Source organism: Mesitornis unicolor, unplaced genomic scaffold, assembly GCF_000695765.1.
Source record: "Mesitornis unicolor isolate BGI_N332 unplaced genomic scaffold, ASM69576v1 Scaffold12476, whole genome shotgun sequence".
Taxonomy (NCBI): Eukaryota; Metazoa; Chordata; class Aves; order Mesitornithiformes; family Mesitornithidae; genus Mesitornis; species Mesitornis unicolor.
This window is the reverse complement of record NW_010188936.1, coordinates 1-19,601: the sequence shown is the minus strand read 5'-3', so window position 1 is coordinate 19,601 and position 19,601 is coordinate 1. Positions and strand designations below refer to the sequence as shown.

General features: G+C 40.2%; 1 protein-coding gene across 1 annotated transcript; it reads right to left on the bottom strand.

Moving 5' to 3' along the window:
- Positions 1-957: 957 nt before the first annotated feature.
- LOC104535122 (calcitonin gene-related peptide type 1 receptor-like) lies at positions 958-14,250 on the bottom strand (the record flags this gene model as incomplete). The annotated part of the gene is made up of 6 exons (XM_010185892.1): positions 14,146-14,250; positions 13,256-13,409; positions 8,643-8,703; positions 8,474-8,540; positions 5,723-5,941; positions 958-999 (listed from the first exon to the last, which is right to left on the bottom strand). Coding segments are annotated over exons 1-6 (648 nt in total), but the record flags the coding sequence as incomplete, so codon positions are not given.
- Positions 14,251-19,601: the final 5,351 nt, after the last annotated feature.

Here is a 19,601-nt window from a genome sequence, read left to right as displayed (position 1 = left end):
TCCAGTCATGTGAGCTGTCCCACCATGACTCCATAATTGCCACCAGATCATAATTTCCAGAGGTTTCTAACTCCTCCTGCTTATTCCCCATGCTGCGCGCATTAGTGTACAGGCATTTCAGGGAGCGAGCTGAGCACACCGATTTCACCCTAGAGGGATGGGAGGCCTCCCGATTTTTATCAATCCTAGAGTTCTGCCCCATTTGTGCAAGCCCAGCTACAACAAATGGCTTACTGTAAGAATTTAAATGGTTTTTCAAATATTTGAGGCAGGTATTTTCTTGTTGAAAAAAAAGAAGTAGTGAAGTTGACCTAAAACCAGCCGTAGGTATATAAAATATTGATCCACCTGTAAGAGAATAAGAGAGATCTTTGCCTTGAGGGTTTTTATTTCTCAATTACTACATGAGAAACACTGATCTTAAAAAGGCCAGCGCTAATCCTCAAAGGAGTGAAAGTAATCACACTCCTCCAGGCTCCTCTGCTCTGACAGCACTACAGGGGACAACATCTCTGCCATGACTCTGGGACTGAAGGCAGCACACAGCTCTCCCTGACAGACCACTGAAGATCCCCACTGCTTCTTATGGGGCACTGTGGTCCTTCCAAGTGATGCATGCTGCTATTGTGAGGCAGGAAGGAAGTAGAACATTTTTCTCCTTTACTTAGACCTCTGTCTCAGAATTGCAGATGGTAGGGGGAGAGTCTCATGCCTGTACCACATTTGGCGCCATCTGCTTTCTAATGGTAACACTTCTGTTTCAGCTGCTATGAGAAATTCAAGTCACGCTCTGCACAGAGCTTTCAAAGATTCACACTGCTGTTTGTATATAGCGAGTAAAAAGCGACTTTGTGTAGTTTCAAAGTTTGCAGTGTGACATGTTTCATTTCTGCATTAACGAACAACACACTGACTCTTGTTCAAGTCCTGCTCATTTGCTGTATTTCATGTGCTTACCTCACCATTGAAGAAGCAGAATATAGTTGCCACAAGTAAGCCCTAAGAGAAAGGAAAAAAAAAATGTTTAGAGATCAGATTTTTTTTTTTGTGGTTTGGAAATTTGGACTTAATGGATACAAGATAAAAACATTATTCCACTTTGTCTGCATCACAGGCACTGCACCTAACCTCCCCCTCATTCACGGTTATTTTCTTACACAGATTTTTGTCTTTTCAACATGTTTTAGCATTTTCTTCTATAATACTAGCATTTATAGATTATTTATTTTGGCTATGAAGTTATTTTTGTACAAGAGGCTTAGAGAAGGAAAATGAAACAGTATGTAAGGTAGATGATAAATATTTTGCTTACAGTGGAGTACCACACTGCCACTGACTTTGCTAAACAGATGGCAGAGGAGTTGTGTCCTACCCACTGCCACTCGTTTGTCAGAGTGCAGTTACCCAGTTAAAAGTGCTGGCTGAGGAGAATCCAGCTACCCCAGGAAGGCTTTAAAGTGAATTCTGTGTCAGGATAAGTGAAATTTTATGTGGGGCATCACGATGGATGAAGAGGATGTGAGAAGAGGTATCAGTGGTCAGACAAAGGAAAAAACAAACATGACTGGTGAATTTGAAGGCAGGGGGACAGAAAAAAAGGAGAAATTGCAAATCATACCTTGGTCTTAAATGGTTTACAATTAATTTAATTATTGCCACAGTTGTTCAGATAATATTTAACTACTGCTACAAGATTCATCAGGGCCAAGGCAGGAACATGAGGTGAGAAAGTGTGATATTAGTAAGAGGAAATTCTTGCACACAAGAGCCTGCCATTCAGAAACATGTCCGAGCTGCACTCGCTCTTACTAAAATAGCATTACATAGCATCACTGGGAGCCAAATGCCTTCATTTTAAATTGCTTAGAGCAGTTATTATAAACTAAACGTAAGACAGTTTGTGAAATTGAGGGGAAAACTGTAATACAATAGTTTGTGTTCCCAAGGGCTGATCTGAATAGCTTTACAGCTGTATCCTTTTTATAAACCCTCATTTAACTGATTACCAGTTAACTAGTAGCTAACACTTCTTTATAAAATGTCTTGGACTCTCAAGTGTATATTTTGGACCACAAATGTAGGGTAAGCAATAACTGTTTTAACAAAATACTTATATATTAGTCATACACAGGCTGGTTTGAAGAGGTGCTGATTGCCCAAATTTTGGCAATTATTTTACTTCAATAAATTTTCTCTAATGCAGAATTTGTAATTTGATATGACTTCAAATATGAACACAGAAAAGCATATGCAAGGAGGAGGAAGGGTAGACAGTGAGAAGAAGTTTCTTTTAATGTTTTGGAAAAACTGAGTTTTCTCAAAAAACTCAAATCCCGGTATACAATATGCAATGTACAATAGTTTGTACATAAGCTCTGGTTTGAGAAACACCACAAAGTCAACCAAAAACTTACGCCTCTAAAGCAGGACTATGATTTTCTTCTAGCTTATGTCTCCATAAAACCAAGAAAGCATACATCGCTATGCTTATTCCTGCTATTCCTGAGCATGCCCATGGCCTTAATTTCTGCCCTAATTACACACTGTGTTGTCATTTAAGTTTTAGTGGGATGATATATTCATTATTGATGGCAGAAGATGATGGCACATGCAATTGTAAAGATGATCATAACATTAAAAAATCAGTTTGTGATTCTCTGTGTGGGCTTTCATCCATGTCCATTCACTTCTCACTTCTGGATCTGAATGGACAACAAAATTTAAAAAAGTGTGTCCAAGGTTCTTCATAGCAGTACTTCCCATTCCTATCTCTTTCATTTCAGCAAAGATAAAAGAGCTTTGAGAAAAACAGTACTGTGTTCCTCATCATCTTCATTCACAGCACATTCATACCGCATCTCTGAGGTAAATGGCTGCATTACAACGTGCATTTACGTGATGTTAAAAAAATAAGCTAAGCAAAGCATGTGTCTGTGCAGTTTCTGCTGCTGCTGAGGTAGGGAGATTGTCAGGAGAAGGCTGAAGACTGCAGTACACTTGCTGCAAAATGATGGGGAGGTCCTATCAGTCAAATCTCACAATCTGCTGCTTCTCCTGCTCTTTGCTGGACGTTTCATCACTGTCTTTTTGTATGTATATTCTTCATACAAAAATGGCACTTTATAATAGCCAGTTTTTCAAAAAACCAGCTTTCAAGAAAGTTTTGAAATTACTAATATTGCAAAGGAAAAAAAAAAAAAGAACAGGAAATAAAAAGGACACTTATGTTGTCAAAAGCATTTGACCTTAACTGCACAGGAGAAAATGTTCCTGTCTGGTTTGACATCACAGAGGATATTCTTTTTCCTTTAAATGGAGAAACAGATTGAATGAATACCTTCTAAAATGTGTTGAAATACCTTACTATTTGTAAGAGGCTACTTTTAAATGGGTTAATTTTGTTCTGAATAAAGCTGCATAGATTGGGAAAACTGTCCTCTGAAAGAAATTCCATTACCTAGTTTCTTGTGGGAACAAATTCTTTCTCATTGATCATCTTCAATCCTGATTTTTACAGCAGATTGCAGTGCTTGTTTGCACCATTTCTGTGTACGTGGACAATGTAACTAATATATCAAACCATCATGCTCACTTAAAGCAGTGATGTGCTGTTGAAAACTGTCTCTGTTCTAGAAAAGGCATACAAATTTTATCATTTAACCAGTACAGAAATGCAGAATGTATTGTATTTTCCACAAAAATAAATAAATTCATAATTGCACCCATTATGCCTGCTTGTATATGATTGACATGCCAGTGGATGCAGAGACTGCTGCTAGTTTATGGAGAGGCAGGCTGTGCTGTGGCTTATGAGCAATAGCTAGCGGGGAAATACAGCTCTTGCATAAGCTAATACAACACCTCCTAATTACATCATCAGTCCTAGAAGAAAATGAGCACCAGAGGAGTGATTATATAGCTGGCTATCTTAAATAGGCATATGAGAAATATTTGGGAAAGGATTAAGAAAGTTTATTTTAAAATACAATTAAAAATCCTCCCTAAGTAGAAAAGGGGACATCACTGTCAGCTGCAGTTAGCAGGATAACTGCATAGCCCTCCTAAAAGGCCAAATTTCCCATGCTGGTGGGAAGCACACTGAGATTACGTTATAGAGGTGTCCAGAGCTCTTTGGTGAGATCTGCATTGCTGTCCTGACTGGAACAGCCCTGAGTGGGCGGTCACTGCTTGGCATGACCGGTGGCAGTCTCTAGGCACAGTGGCAGTGGTGCACAGGCAGCCCCCAACACATACCCATGATGGTGACTCTAGCACCATCCCCACTGCTGAAACAAGACAAAATGTATTGGCAGGGGATGATAGGGGTCAATAAGCCATGGTGAGACAACCATTCCTGGTGACTGGGACAAGGGCAGAAGGAATCCATCAGAGACGAAACTTTGCCTCCTCAGATCCATCCCTTTCCTAATCCCGTCCATTGGTACAACAGTTTCACAATACTTTGGTTTTGTTTCTAGTTCCATTTTAACTTCAGTTGGTGACTTTCTGATCACAACTAGGCATGTGAATTAGGATAAGTAACATTCCTGTTGTAATTCTCCAACCACCTCACAGGATTTGAAAGATGTTTTAAGAGTAAAATGATCATTGTAACACTCCATCTTACTATAACTTGCTAAAAGTGTAAGCAACTTGTCACAAGAAAACTTATTTGGAGATATTCCCTTATAGCCCTTGAGACTGATGAAATGACAATGCAGGTAACAGTGGAAGAAACAGACTCTCATTTCTTTTAAGCAGAACTGTAATATAAAATGGCATACACTGCAAAAATAGACATATAGCTTCAGTTATTCTATGCACGCAGTAGCATGCACACCCACAGTTTTGAAGGGATAAGGGTGATAAGCAGAAAATATAATCTAAGATGACAGCACACATAGATTTTTGTAGCATTATTTATCACATCATTTAAGGAAAAAAGCACCAGCAATTTTTTAAACTGTTTTCTTATGACAACAATAAAACAATTTCTAGATTGAGCTTCTGTATGAAAGGAAACAAGAAGTTGGTCACTCTGCTCACCTATGTCGACTGCTACTAACAAATGCATTAGAAATCTGCCTTTCCAAGTCAATATAGGACTGGACATATTACAGTCAGTAAACCAGATAACCAAGGTTTGTTTTGTTTTCTTTTTAAAAGAAAGCAAATCAGACTTAAGCAATGATGCTGTAATTTCAAAGCATATATAAATAAAAATGCCAGTGTTGTATTTTATTTTAAACTGCCTAATAATGGAGTTCTAAATCCTAAATGAAGCCTTACTGTCTTAGTCATCTCTTCTGTGTCTTGGCATTCTCTCTGTACTACAGCATGCATATACAGCTAGTTTTAATATTAACCTCACAGCACTAGTTTCAATAATCAATCAATAAATCTGAACACTTCCACAGAAACAGTGCTTTGAACATAGAAGCCCTTTCTGATCTCAATTTTCTCTCCTTAGTTTAGAAATAATGTCATCTGATCATTTTTGCTACTTTTTCTCATTGTTTCTCCTATCTTGTGGTTGTTCTTTATGCAACGATGCTATTTGTGCCGGGGCAGATAATCCAACAATGTGAAAGTGGTTGGAAAAGAACTGCAAAACCATGGTCACGCTCAGTTTCAGGGCAAAACAACTGGCAACAGCATCTTTGGCTAAATAACTTAAGAACAAGCACCTCACCTAAGCTGATGTTGCTACTATATAACATACCTGGTAATGCATTAATATATGCATGATGTAATCATATATTTCTCCAGCAAGTCGGTTTTCTGGTCTCCAAGGAATAATAACAAACTGAATTCCTAGCAAGGGCACCAGGATTAAAGTGGCTCTGACAGCCTTCATATACATGTTGGATTCAGCACGGTGGGTGTCTCTTAGCTTTGTCACCAAAACTCGGACAATGTTAAGCAAAAAGAAAAAATTGACCTGCAAAAGCAAAGTAACTGTAGGTGAAAGCATTCAAATTAAAAATACAGAACACATAAATGGCAGTAATATTTAACTTTCTAGCTTTATCATAGCTCATCATGGGCAGTTCCATGGGAATCAGGACCTGGAGAATACCTTGAATGCCTTCAGAAAAGAGATGTTAAGCTGCTCTACATGCTTCCCTTAGGAAGCCTGAATGGATGTTTCAGACAGGGATCAGTTCCAGGAAGCACTGGGTGTTTTGATGCTGATGTGGGAAATCTAGGATTTCCAGGAAACAATTAATCTCGTTTTTATGTCTGAAGTTTAAACGAGGTGGATGCATTTTCCTGCAGGAGTAACCAAGACTCTGAGTCTGAAGGTCACCTAGATATCTTGCTTCAGTCCGTACTGATAATGTCTGCAGTCAGGTGAGACAAACTCCAGGATGTCCCTGGGCGTATGGGACCTATAGGGGTAAACAATTTCTCTGAGGAATGTGCTCTAGATTACAGGCGCCAATACTTCAGGCTTGTGTATGAGCAGGTGAGCAAGGCTGCCCTTGAGAAAAACCTAGGCTACCCCTTGCCTCCACCAGACTGCATGGACCCAGTGCTACACTACCCACAGGTACAAGTTAACATGTGCTGGCTCGGGGCAGAAATGCCAGACACTTCAGCAAGTGTCTGATCTTTATGGTCAGCTATATCAAGCGGCTCAGCATCTGATCTCCTCAACCTTTTCTGGAAATGTGATTCCAGCTGTGGGTGCTCAGCATACAGAAACCTGCCCTTGACCCTGGCTTCACAGAGGTCCTTGTGGGATGCGTTGGGAGCCTGAGGAGGAATGGAGAGGGCAGGCCCAGGCTGATGATGAGCCCAATGGGTACCCTGCGGGCATCCTAGGTATCACAAATCTCTCACTCCATTGTACCCAGATCACTTCCACTCTGGTACAGTAATATCAGGCACCTATGCTTTGGAACTTAAATGGACTTTTTTTCAGATTATTTTTGAAAAGAGGTATGTAAGTTGCATATCTTACATATCTCTTTTAAAAAATAATCTGAAAAAAAGTCCATTTAAGTTCCAAAGCATAGGTGCCTGATATTATGTAAGTTGCATAACTTACATAGATATTTTAATAGCTCAAATTCCATAGATACATGAGAAATGTCAGTTGAATCTTTCAGAACAATAAAACATGGATCAGTAATCTGATCTTTCAACTGTTTTACATTTGTGACTTACTGGAAAAAAAAGAATAAAAAATGACTTCTGAGATCCCATTCAACATTAAATCTAAATCTTATTCACCATCCTCCTCTGACTTCACTCACTCTGCTTAACCTTCACTTTTAGAATTTCTGGAAGTAACTGTGAAAAGTGGAAAAAAGACTTTACAAAGGTAAAAATCCTCAACTCTTCTGAATCAGTGTGTCACTATGAGATTTTTGTAGCAAATCATGCAGGACATTCTGTAGACATTGTCAAAAATAAGACTGGAAATGACATAAGCACGAACCAGAAATTATAATGCCTTATTTCGGAAGCAGTTAAAGATTGCTCTTTTTCCACAAAAAACCAGTCCCTCCTTTTTTTCTGTGTGGCTAAGACATTCAGACTTGGAGCATGACGATAAAAATAAAGGTTAAATGGCCTTTGACCTCCCCTAGAAGTTAGTTGGCATTACAACAGCTGAATCAATCAAGACTGAACCACAGTAGATGTGATTCTATGGGAACAGCAGATTATATATGGCAGAGAGGAATGGGCTTCTTCACATCACTGGTGTGCAGGACTGCTTCTCAAGAAAGTGTAGAAAGATTTTCAAGTTTTGCAGTTATTAGACTGAGGGTTGTTTCTTTATTCAAAGGTGTTCCCAGTACTCACCACCCTTCTGTTTGATCTCTGAGGTGATGACTGCAGGTACATCTATGCAAGTGTTTGCAAGCTAAGAGGCAGCTCAAGAGCTGAAAGTGCATCTTGGGTGACACACTGAGGAGAGTTTGGGTTGAACAGAACCCTTTCTGCACCTTTCAGGAAGGTAAGCATTACCATGCCAAATGGCACCACTGGTGTATAACATGCTATATGTATACACATTGCCGAGCTGCACTTTGAATCTTGTCCTCCCAAGCTGGACAAGTTTAGCTCCTTACCTTTGGACCATACCTGTTCAGTGGCAAGTAAAACTCCTGCTGAGCAACCAGACTACACTCAGCTCACCCCAGCTAAGGTGTATCTAAATGCATCATCAATGTCACATAAATGCAGGACATTTGTCACAAACAAGTTATGCTGGGGGAGAGTGACCACCTTGATTTCCAAAAGCTATTGGTGATTCTGTTCGCCTCAAAATCTGATTCTTTTTCAGGACTTGTTTTTGAAAGGTATTGAGAATCTCTGCTCTTAACACTGAGTGGAGAAAACATCTAGCTACTTCTGTGTTTTGACCAGAATACTTAAAGTACAAAAACTTATATTCCATACAGGTTAGCAGCATTTCTAAAATTAACATTAAACTGTTGACAGCAAATAACATTCTTACCAATAAAGCTGCCATTACAGGTCCATGAACAATATAAAGCAAGTGCGTGTCAACACTCATCCAGCAGCTAGAGGTGAAATAAACCAGTAAAATTTATTATTAACTCAAATAAAACATGTTACACAGTTAAATTATGCTAAGATCTTTCAAAAACAGACATGTTACTCACTTGTCATTGAAGTATTTGGCTCTTGCAACAGCATGAATAGATGCTGGCACTAAAGGGAACCCTGAAATTATTAAAGTTATAGATCAGTCTTGGTAATTTTTTAGCTTGAATTTCATGTGTCGCACATACTAATAAGTCTCTTGTCCACAAAACACATGTATGTGAAATCACAGCTTTTAGGAAAGAAATGCAATCCAATCGCACACAGGGCTCCAGCATTACCTCGATGGTGAGATGCAAAAGGGAGTAACACTCAAGGCAGGTCAAAAGGAGGAGCAAAGCTCACGGGCCACGCTCTCCTGGGAGTGACAAAGCTGCAGCAGCTTGTGCAGGAAAGGGTGTGAGCAGGCAGTGTGGGGAGGAGGCAGAGATCAGTTGGTTCTCAGTGGAGTATTCCCTCGGGAAACCAGGGTCATTTATGAAAACGATGTAAATCACTGTTGAGCAAGAGAGGCACATTAACTTGCATGCCAGATTATGGAGCAACGAACAGCAGAGCAAGGAGTTGCTCCTTTGGAGCCTATGGCAAGAGAAAATGTTTGGAGTCAGGAGGTTTTTTTGGGATAAGGATTTGGGATACCTTCTGCAAGTTCCCATCCTCTGTGCAGCCAAGCCCACCCCATGGAACTTTATCTCAGTAGGGAGTGGAGCTGCGGGTACCATAAATTCACATTTGAGTGGATTGTTTATTCAAGTGTCAGAGATTTGATAAACACTTTTAGAAGAGACAGAGAATCCCTAGCCAAATTCTGAGCACAGGCCAGACAATGCTGGAGTGAGAATAAGGTCAAAAAAGTATGTAAATAGGACATGTTGATGTATCCAGGTACCTTTAAGCAACTGCTACTTACTCTACTATCAAAAAAAGTTCTTACTGCAGTTTACCTTGGGAGGACAGTACAGATGTGGGAGAACAAACTGGATTGCCGCCTTCTTTATATTTCGTTAGAAAAGGATTACTTGGCCTCTGGCTGCAGAATGCCTTTTTAGGGTAGAACAACCGCTCAACAGCAAAAGCTCAGAACAGAAAGAAAGGAGCTTCCAACCTCAGGGAGAGCTTATGGGATTGACAGCTTGAGAAAATCCTTTTGACTTAGAAGTGGAGCAAGTTTGGGCCAGTTTTGTTGACAGACAGATTGAAGTGCAACTTTTAAGGGGCCTTTCCAAAAATACCAAAAAAATTCTTCATATGAAAGCTCTGGCCTGGAGTACTGCGAGTAGAGTGTTCCACATGATAGCAAGGGACCTTTTTTCTTCTGCTAAATGCATTAGCCTAGAATATTTGGCTCAACACATTCACAAGCAAATCTTAAGAACGGGACGGAAAGTTTTCATTAGTCAGTTACAGAGTAAGAAGCTCATGACTTTCTACAGCTCAAATTTCCAGCTGCAGGCTGGATAGGCTCTTCTAGGTCTAGATGTTGCTCTTCTCTTGTAAAAGGCCAAAAGGCAGAGAGTGAATGAGAAGTGGAGCACCAAGGCTTGTTTGGTCTTGGTGGCACAACGTGTATCACACCAGGGGTCTCATCAACACGTGGTGAGCAGTAACACAGAAAAGGTCTTACCCCAGCCATCCCAGGAAAAGGTATGATATATCCCTTCAGGTCATGCCAGGTCCTTTATGGCACAAATTGGCAGTTATGTTTAATTGTATTTCCAGCTGAATTTGGAAGACACTCAGTTTCAGCACTGTCCAAATAAATGTTTTTCTTCTCACTTTTATGTGGATAAAGCTGCTTGAAGCAGCCAGAGTGGACTGTAGCTGGATGCACATTTGATACTATTTTCTTGCCCTGCATAAGGGTGATTTCCTGACCCAGTGAAACAACAACAAATGAGAAATGACATCCCCAGCAACAGTTCCCAGAGAAGGGGGTCACCTGAAGGCATCAGCCTTGAAATACATCTGTCCATGTCAGATTCCATTCAATCATTTCAAGCCTTTTGTAGATGTGTTTTATATTTGTTTAGATTTTTATTTTTCTTATAAAGCTATTTTTAAAATGTCATCAGTGATTTTTCCAGAGAAAAGAATATAAAACTTCTTGCACAGGGATAAGTTAAAACAATGAATAATGAGTAACTTCATCTTGTGTTGTACATTTACCTTGATCTTTTGAATTTTAATTCAGAGCACAACCTGCTCTGGTTGCTCTGCATTGGCCTTTGGAGAAATGTATCTCTCTCCATTGATTAACATAGCTGGATGTTTAAGGTCAGACTCTGGGAATTGGTGGAATTACACTGATTTATGAAAACTTAAGGGGTGGCCAGATAGTTCTAATTAGATCATTTTGCTATTAATGATTTATACCTTAGTTAGGAGGTGCTAATGATTACTTTTTTTTTGTGAAAGTATTCATCTAGTTTCATTAAAAAGGCTGCAGACTTCATAGTCAGGAGTTTTGTCCAGTTGTATTAACCTTTTCCTTCTCAAGATGTCTTCATCCTATTACCACAGACACCACCTGATTTAGTTTTTGGGCAGTGCTGCAGATACTGATGAGTATCTTATCAGTCAACTTCACCATGATAATTCAACTGAATTATCCACCATCATGCTAGTGCTGTTCTATGCAATATTACAGTTAGCTCAGAAGCTTTCACTGCAGGCTAGCTGTCCCAGCTGCATTAAAATGCGCTGTCTAAATTGAAAGTCACCACCCAGAAAAACGTTTATGACCATTTTCCTCTTCCATAACTGGATATGGAATTCTGGGAAGGCTTATGCTGAAAGACATGAAAATGGAAAAAGCTTTATCTGGAAGGAAATGTTTAAAATTACTCTTTACATAGGACTGCCATTTCAAAAGCAGAGCCCTGTCAGACTTGGTATATTCAAATAGTCTGAACTATGAAAACTTTGTGATAGCACAGTTGCTTGCTTCAAGAGGGCTCAGCTACTTGAATCAATGAAGTCCAGAAACCTCAGGGTTCTTCAAGAAGGTTGTCTTCATTTAAGAGCTGCTGATGTTCCACAGACTTAAGTCCAAGAAATTCCAATAAATTCTCAGAAAATATGTCATTATCATATGATAAAAGAGGACATGATGGCATTTTCGTTAAAAAATAGAAGATGAGTTCTTACATGCTTGGAAATTGTTATCTTGCACTACAATACATACAAACTAGAAAATCATGTTAATTTTCTAGGTAGCTAACGTAGGTATCCAGAGAGCACTAAGTGTTATACCGTAAGAGAAAAGTAAGTCACCAGGCTCTTGAATGAAAATACAAATAGGGGAAGAGCAACTTTCCACTTTGCTGTTACTGCCTATTTAGGCCCCGATACTGTTGCCTAAATAGTGCATGAAGTCAGTTTTAAAGTTCTTCAGAACATTCAGAACTGGGTCATTTTTCTCTGATCTAATTCAGTCCTAATTTTTCTCTGTTTAAGCAGCAGGGCTATTTTTAATTTTCCTGCAGTAAATGAAATAATGTTGAACAGGTGTAACCTCTCCAAAGAGAAAAATACAGTGTTAATTCTATCTGCTTCAGATTGGGATTGCAAGAGATGAATACAAGTGAACATCCCTTCATGCAGTGAGATGATGGATAATGGTTCATAATTTGCTGCTTAGCTGCACCAGTGGTTTCAAGACATGGGGACTGGCTCATCAGAAAATGGAATGAGGACAGAGATTCATGGTTTCCAAACTGGGAAAAAGCTCTTGATAATGATTTTCTGTCAACATTTGTGTGGACTGGATTTACAATAGTGATTTAAATGTCAAAGAAACTGCACTCCACTGTAATATATTGGTCGCATGTCAGCCTTTTATGGGAGCTGACAGTCCAAAGGATAAATATCCGCTGTTGCCACTAAAAAGCAAGGGATCCCTTAGTGAAAACAGAAAAAAAATTGCGTATTTGGAGATGAAGGACCAGACCTCGTCATGGTTCCATGGGCAGTATGCGTGTGACTGCACGGAATCTGCATCCATAGTGTACGTGTTTGTAACCTCTCTCATAGAATATTATTGAGATTTTCTTATTGACACCTGTATGTTTCTCCGAAATGATTTAGAGATTACTGTTGTTGGACAAAATCAGCCCTGACAACAGAGCCGTTATCTACTCCTGTGTAGGTAAAATTGAATCTTCTCCATTAAAACAACATCTGACAAAATATATCTGATATTGGATTCACTTCCAGAGAAATTCTAGTTCCTCTTTCTGCATTCTGTGTTTTTTCACTTTGGGAGACATAGATACTGATTTTTCCTCTCCTTAATTCCAGAGAAAATATACTTTTATAGGTACTGCCACAGGTTAATATTTTTGCATAGAAAGTGACAAAAATGGAAAACTTCTGTTCAGAAAAGAGATGTGTTTGGACAGAAATCTATTTCTCTCCAAAAGCTTTGCTTAACATAACTTTAGTATTTCTTTCATCAAATCCCAAGATGCAGTAAATAATGGATACTGACTTCTGCTGATTTTTGTAAGTCTCCAGGCCCATCCAGATAAATGCTTTCAAATTTAGGACACAAGAACTCAATCTTAAGCTATGACCTAGTGGTATAAATACAACAATTCAGGTGTGTAAGTGCTAGAGGACTTCAAGCATCTGAAAGAATTGACCATCTTGCTACAAATTACAACATACGTACCCCAGCCCAGGAGATAATACCAGTGCAAACACTGCTCTTCAGCAAACACCGCCACCACGATCAGCGTGTGAAGATAAATGCCTTCACAGAGCATCCAGAAGTAGTTGCAGCCCAACATGTACTGATGAAAGAATTGCAGCACCTTGCAGCTTACCTGTTAAACAAATGAGATCTTGTCACACACTTGACCAGCATTTTGCATTTAAGCAGGCAAAGACAAATGTTACTGCTAGGCTTTAAGAAAGCAAAGTGGAACAAAAATTCCCAGCTCTTACTGGGTTTGTTCAGCACATAACAATGACAGGGATTTTAAACTTTTATAAATGAGATGAATGGAACAAACAGACCTCTCAAAATAGAAAAAAAATAAAACAACACTCCAAAAAGTACCACATAATTTAAAAAATCCCCTTCAAAAGTTGGTAATCTGATGTTTTTTAGAAGTGAAACAAGAAATTTGTTCTAGATGTACAATAAAGACTGTGAAGAAGACAACTTTGAGCTTCAGTCTGGATGATTTATTTTACTTTTGATCAAGATTTTCTAAGGTTTGTCCAGCTCTCCCATCTGAGCCAGAGTCACTTACTCTTTAAACTGCACCCAGCTCTGAACTCACTCCTTCAGGAAAGGCAAGTGCTGTTGGCAGTGGAGATTTTTTCAGTATGATGCCAAGAATACTGACTTCATCTCTTTGTGAGAAAACAGCTTTACTTTATTCTGTCCAAATAACAAAGTGACACATGGAGCTAAATGTAGCCGGTGAAGTTGGGAAGTGCTCCCACCTGCAGTTCAGATGAGGTTGCAGATGTAGACCTTGACAAGAGACTGTGGCTTCGAGATGCTGGGAAGTGGTGGGCAGATGTTGGAGGGAAGCGTGTTGTGTCCACTACCAGAGAGTCAAATGGTGTTGGACAATGTTGTTCCTCTTCTGAGAGGATCTCATATCCATCTGCCTCCTCAGAGGGGGAAATGAGGTCCTTCACATGGGCTTCCATGACACCAGCACCCAAGAGAACCAGGAGAAGCAGGAGAGTGTTGCTGTGCTGACATAGATCCACTGCTCCCTGGGGACCACCATGTGCTCCTCAGAAATCTGAGGTCACAGCAGTGATGGCAAAGCGACAGTTGTCATCTGTGGCCACAGGAAAATACTCCTTCCTCTTAACTTCTGCAGAAGTTTTCCAAGATGACTGCTTGGGCTGTAAGAGATGCCTTTAGGATTTACTTGCCTCTTTAAAAAGATATTTTGGCAGTCCAGTAGGTAGATGGCTGCATGTTCTATGTCCATCTAGATTGCCCCTCTGGACCAGAAAAGCTTGTTAGCCATCCAGTGTACCACCTTCTGTTGTTGAAGAACATTCCCAAAGCAATTGCCCGAAAATGTGCACTTATTTCTGTTTCAACACTTGCAGTGCAGCTTGATGCTCATGAAAATACAGGATTATTGATAGGTAAGGACATAGGATTCTGACAGGATTAACTTGAAGGACTGATTTTTATTTTTGGTGATACATTTTTCTGCTCACCACACAGGGCAGAGCAGTCACATATTTTTTCCACACCATGTCTGAACAGTTCTTACAAAGTATGCCCAAAAAGGGTTGTATAGTCATTTGAAAAGGTCAAAAAAAAATTAAAAAAAAAAGAGGAAGAAGTATTTTCTCCTTTTTCTGCTGGCAAATGTGTTCATTAAGGTTCTAAAATTATCCTTGGACTGTTTTTCACAGGTGTGGGTCAATGTGTTTCTTGCCTTGTTCCCTCACCCAGGCTGAATGCAGCCCTCAGCTGGCAGCTGGCCTTTTTCCCTTTTCCCCAGATTTGATAAAATCTGCTGTGTCCCATGTTTGGGCTGGGCCAGCCACATGCTCCCCCATGGGGATCTCCTCAGAGGAGCTGTAGGTCAAGGGGTCAATCGAGAGCTCCACGTTTCCCTGATGGCTCCAGTAGGAGCAACCTGGGGTGTCTGCACGTTGCACACAGGCCGGTCCCACTCCCACCAGTGCCAAAGTCACCCCAATTTTCCATCACTGGGGCTCTGGGAATGGTCTTGCACTGCAGCCCAGTAGCTGGAGGGAGCAGAGCATGACTAGTGAGTTCTGCAACAAAATCCATGGTACTTTCTCAAACCTGTCATCTTAATGCTTTCAACACTTCATACTACCAAACTGAAAGGGAGATGACTACAGACACCTTTCATTTTAACCATCAGTCTTTGCAGGAGCTTTTATCTGTAGCTCAAAGCAAGCACATATAGAAAGCACACTGCCTGAGAACGACATACCTAAACTTCATTTACTTCATTTCCTCAACATTTCCTTCTTTCCTTTCACCCTCCATGTGAACTGTCTCTTTTGGCTTCAAAAACGACATAATATACCCGTCTTTTAAGGTAGTGGCCAAGCAGACAGCTCATGACTCTTCCAAGGAATTTAGTAACTTTCTATGCAGTAAGTTAAAGAAGTAAGAATACCACTGGCAAAGCATGAAGGATGTGTGTGATTAGTACTTAGATCCATATCACATTAATTTGAGAATGAATCTGAAAAGGTTAGCATAAAAATTTTAAGCACAACAATGCATTGAGATAAGTTAAATTTATATTAATCAAACTACAGCAAAAGTCAGTCTTTGCTTTGGTTAGCTACAAATGCAACATGTTTCATCTGTGGCTAATTGATGTAGTGGAAATATCTTCCTACAATCAAAAGAGAGTTTTTCTTAGGCCGGTAAAAGATGAGAACTGGATGCACGCATGTACAAATAAAACATGAACACTGTAACCAACAATTCAGTGTACATTAGCCGTAGCTGGGAAAATTGCAGAACTAGTAAGTTTTATGGAGTGTTTATTCTTACAGAAACAAGTAAAATAAAACTGCAAGATGAAACAGATGCAAATCTTCCACCAGCTCCATGCTTGATAACTGACTGTTAACTTTGAGATAGAAACCCTGTCTAGGGGTTTTATCTTCTGCTGAAGTCAAATATGTTTTGTTGCAAAGTCTTTGAGGCAGAGGCTCTGTCCTTGTTGAGTCTTGCAAAACATGCTGCACAGCCAAATCAAAGGATTCCCACAGCACCTTCACACTGTGAAGGAGAGTAAAATGCCATGAGCTCTGAGTCTATGGGTGGCCAGGCGACTGAAGGTAGTGGAGTTTAATTTATGAGCAGGGCAGGCTGGGAGGAAATATCTGGTCCTTTCTAGTGCAGCCATTGCTTAGGCTGGTGTGCCTGACTTCTAAACAAAGGAATAAACAAATACTCCTCTTCTTGAGAGCCCGGAGACAGCCAGCATTGCACTGCACAGGTTGGTGGCTATGGAGCAAGGGAAAGTGTGATACAACTACCAGAAAGCCCCCAAAGCCAGTTAACCACCTAAGCAAGCAGCTCCTTTGAGGCTCTGGGAAGCTGGCCAAGAATGAACCCTTTTTTGGCAGAATACAGCCTGGCAAGAAACTCCATCTGTGAGAAAGGAAGCTGCCTCCTTCTCCTTGTTCTCACCGCACTGATGAACACAAAAGCTGAGGAAAGTTCCTTATGGATCTCAGAAGAGCACCCAAGAAAAAAATCTCCTTTATTGTTAATATTCCTTCCTCATGAAAGCAACCTGCAATGGCCTTAAATTCTGGCTACCTGCTCAGAGGCAAAAGCGGTCAATAGGAATACAGTCAGTCATATTCTCCTCTCTTGCAAATCTTGCTAAAAGTCATGTAACTCTTGTAAACACCTCAGCTGCGATATGTAATGAAAGCACTTCAAAGGATGCCAGAATAATTTCACAGAGAATACATTATTTTATTTATTCTCCTTTAACAAGAAGGAGTTAGAACTGGTGTTTATGATGTTTTGCAGGATATATTGGTGTATTATAAATACTGTTAATGTTCCAGTCCTGTCAAAGAAGTCCCTAAGGTCCATCTGCCTACACAGGACCTTGCAATCATGCAGTAATGTAATTGGCACACCACTCTTCTCAGCTGATCCAGCAGCCCCTCATCACATGCACTTTTCATTTCTCTGTTAAAGCTCTCCTTGGTTATTGGTTAATAGCTAATAGACAGAAAGCTGCAGCATTAATTACCATCACTACCCATTAGGACAAATAAAACTAAAACACTCAGACTACCTAAAACCCAGAATACTCTCACTACAGCTGTGCACTTCTTTGTTTAAAGGGAAATAAACATATTTGACTGTATTAGTCTGATTCCTCTTCACCTCTGTGCACCTCCCCAGTGCACAGCAGCGAAGGACCCTCTTGAGGAGAGTTTGTACTGCTTGGCACAGAGGCCAGATATGATTTATTCAAATTCAGTTTGAAAGCAATACAATATACTCTCACACATTCTTAACAGCATTTTAAAGGAGTAACTTAAAGTTTGATTACCTGTCTCCATTACATATCTGCTTGTTTGGGTTTTTTTTCCAGCTATTAGAACACTATTCTATGAAAATACTCTTAAATTCCAAGTATCCATATGTTACACAAATAAGCAATAAAAAGACTTTCCAAAGCAAGACAGTGCTAAGTATTGTAGCTGTAAATCACTGGTTATCAGAATGTCATACCATTATACAATGTATCTACTGAGTCACCCATTAAATTGTGTTCCAGTCAGAAACCTCGCACACAGGGGCTTGGGCTAAGAACAATGTTTTAATATACTTTTAAAGCATTTACAGAACCAAATGTACACAGTTGCTCAGAGGGATCCTAGGTTTTGTGTTACAAGAAAGCAAAATATGAGATTGAACAACAGGGGATATTTTTAACAGCATCTGTGTCGCTGTGTCCATGTCTATGCTATAGCAAAGCAGTCAGCCCAGAATTAGGCATTCTGGACATGAATTAATACAGCTACATCCATATATCCTTGAGTTCTGGCTGCCGTAGCACTTGCTCTCCTGGGGCTGCAGCTTGGAGCACTGCAGGGCACCACACTGGACTGAGCTCCCATGGGGTTCCCAGGGTGCATCCAGCACTGCTGGCACGTGACAGCCACTGACTCCTCGCTGGTGGGGTGCACTGTGGTGAGTGCCATGCAGGGGGAGAGGCAGGGCAAAACACAACTTTGTCACCCACAAAGGGCTTGGTTTCTGGGCTAGGGTTGCTGGAGCAAGGCAGCTTTTCAGGCAGGTATCATAAGGCCTGATGGATGGAGATGAGCAAAAAGGCTGTCAGAGAGGGGTCCCAAGGAGGAGGAAACAGGGACAGTCAGGGTAGCCTAAACAGTACAAGAAATACTAGACCTGCTGTTCATTTGGACTGAAAACAGAGTCAGAGTGCTCACAAGGTCTGCTGCCATCTTCTCCCAGCTGCAGGAGGTAATCCATCATGAAATGGGGTAAGAGTTTCAGTTGCTACAGGCACCTCTTCTCCACTGCTTTGATGCCCTTTCGTTCATTACTTTTCTGATATAGGCTACTTCTGTTTGGTCTCAAATATCTTCAAAAGGAGCAGGGTGGCTGGGTCATGACTTGAAATGGGCACATGCACAGCAGTCACCAAAGGGCAACGAAATAGTAGAGATGGCATTCATCTCACCTAACTTGGACATCTGGCTTCACGGTATAGAAGTGTAGACTGAAACACTCCCCAAAGAATGAGCACTCTGCATTTAATTCAACTGGCCTGTTTTAGCCAGGTGTGAGTGAGGAGAATGGTCTCCCAGACTCAGATACAGCTGCCTGCATTGGTAGCACTGCCATTTAATCAGTGAGGAAAATAGCTGTGGCAGTACGATATCAGGAAGACTATTGAGTTTTGGAAACATTACAGTACCATCCTTCTGAGGTAATTCCTTTTGGAAATGTCCGTCTTTTAAGGGATTTTGAAAAATCTACTTTCTGACCAATTCACACTCAAATTTCTCACATTTTAGGTAGCTCCTTTTAAAAACACACACTATGGTAAGCTTGCAGAGGAACTTCCAAGTTTAATTTGAATTATCTTGAATTAGTAGTTGCTTCTAAAACAGCAAAGTTTCTAAACATAATTGCTCTATATTCCCAGAGAAATATAAAAAACTAAGCTGCTTAAATGCGCTGTTCACATGGGAGGCCTTTTGTGGAAAAGCAGGAACAGTTCATTAAAGGATGCCATGTCCGTACAGCGTAGCACAGAATTCACCAAAAAGAAAACTGCTAGCATTTGCACTAGTTGATCTGACATTTATGAAGTTGCTACTTGACATTTGTCCATGTCTGCATTTCTAGAGGCTAAAGACATCTCATCTATCCACCTTTCAATCTCTCAGATGCATCACAGACAGTGCAATTGATAGGAATTTATGATTACTCAGGTCCCACCCTACATTTTTACAGAATCACAGAATCACAGAATCAC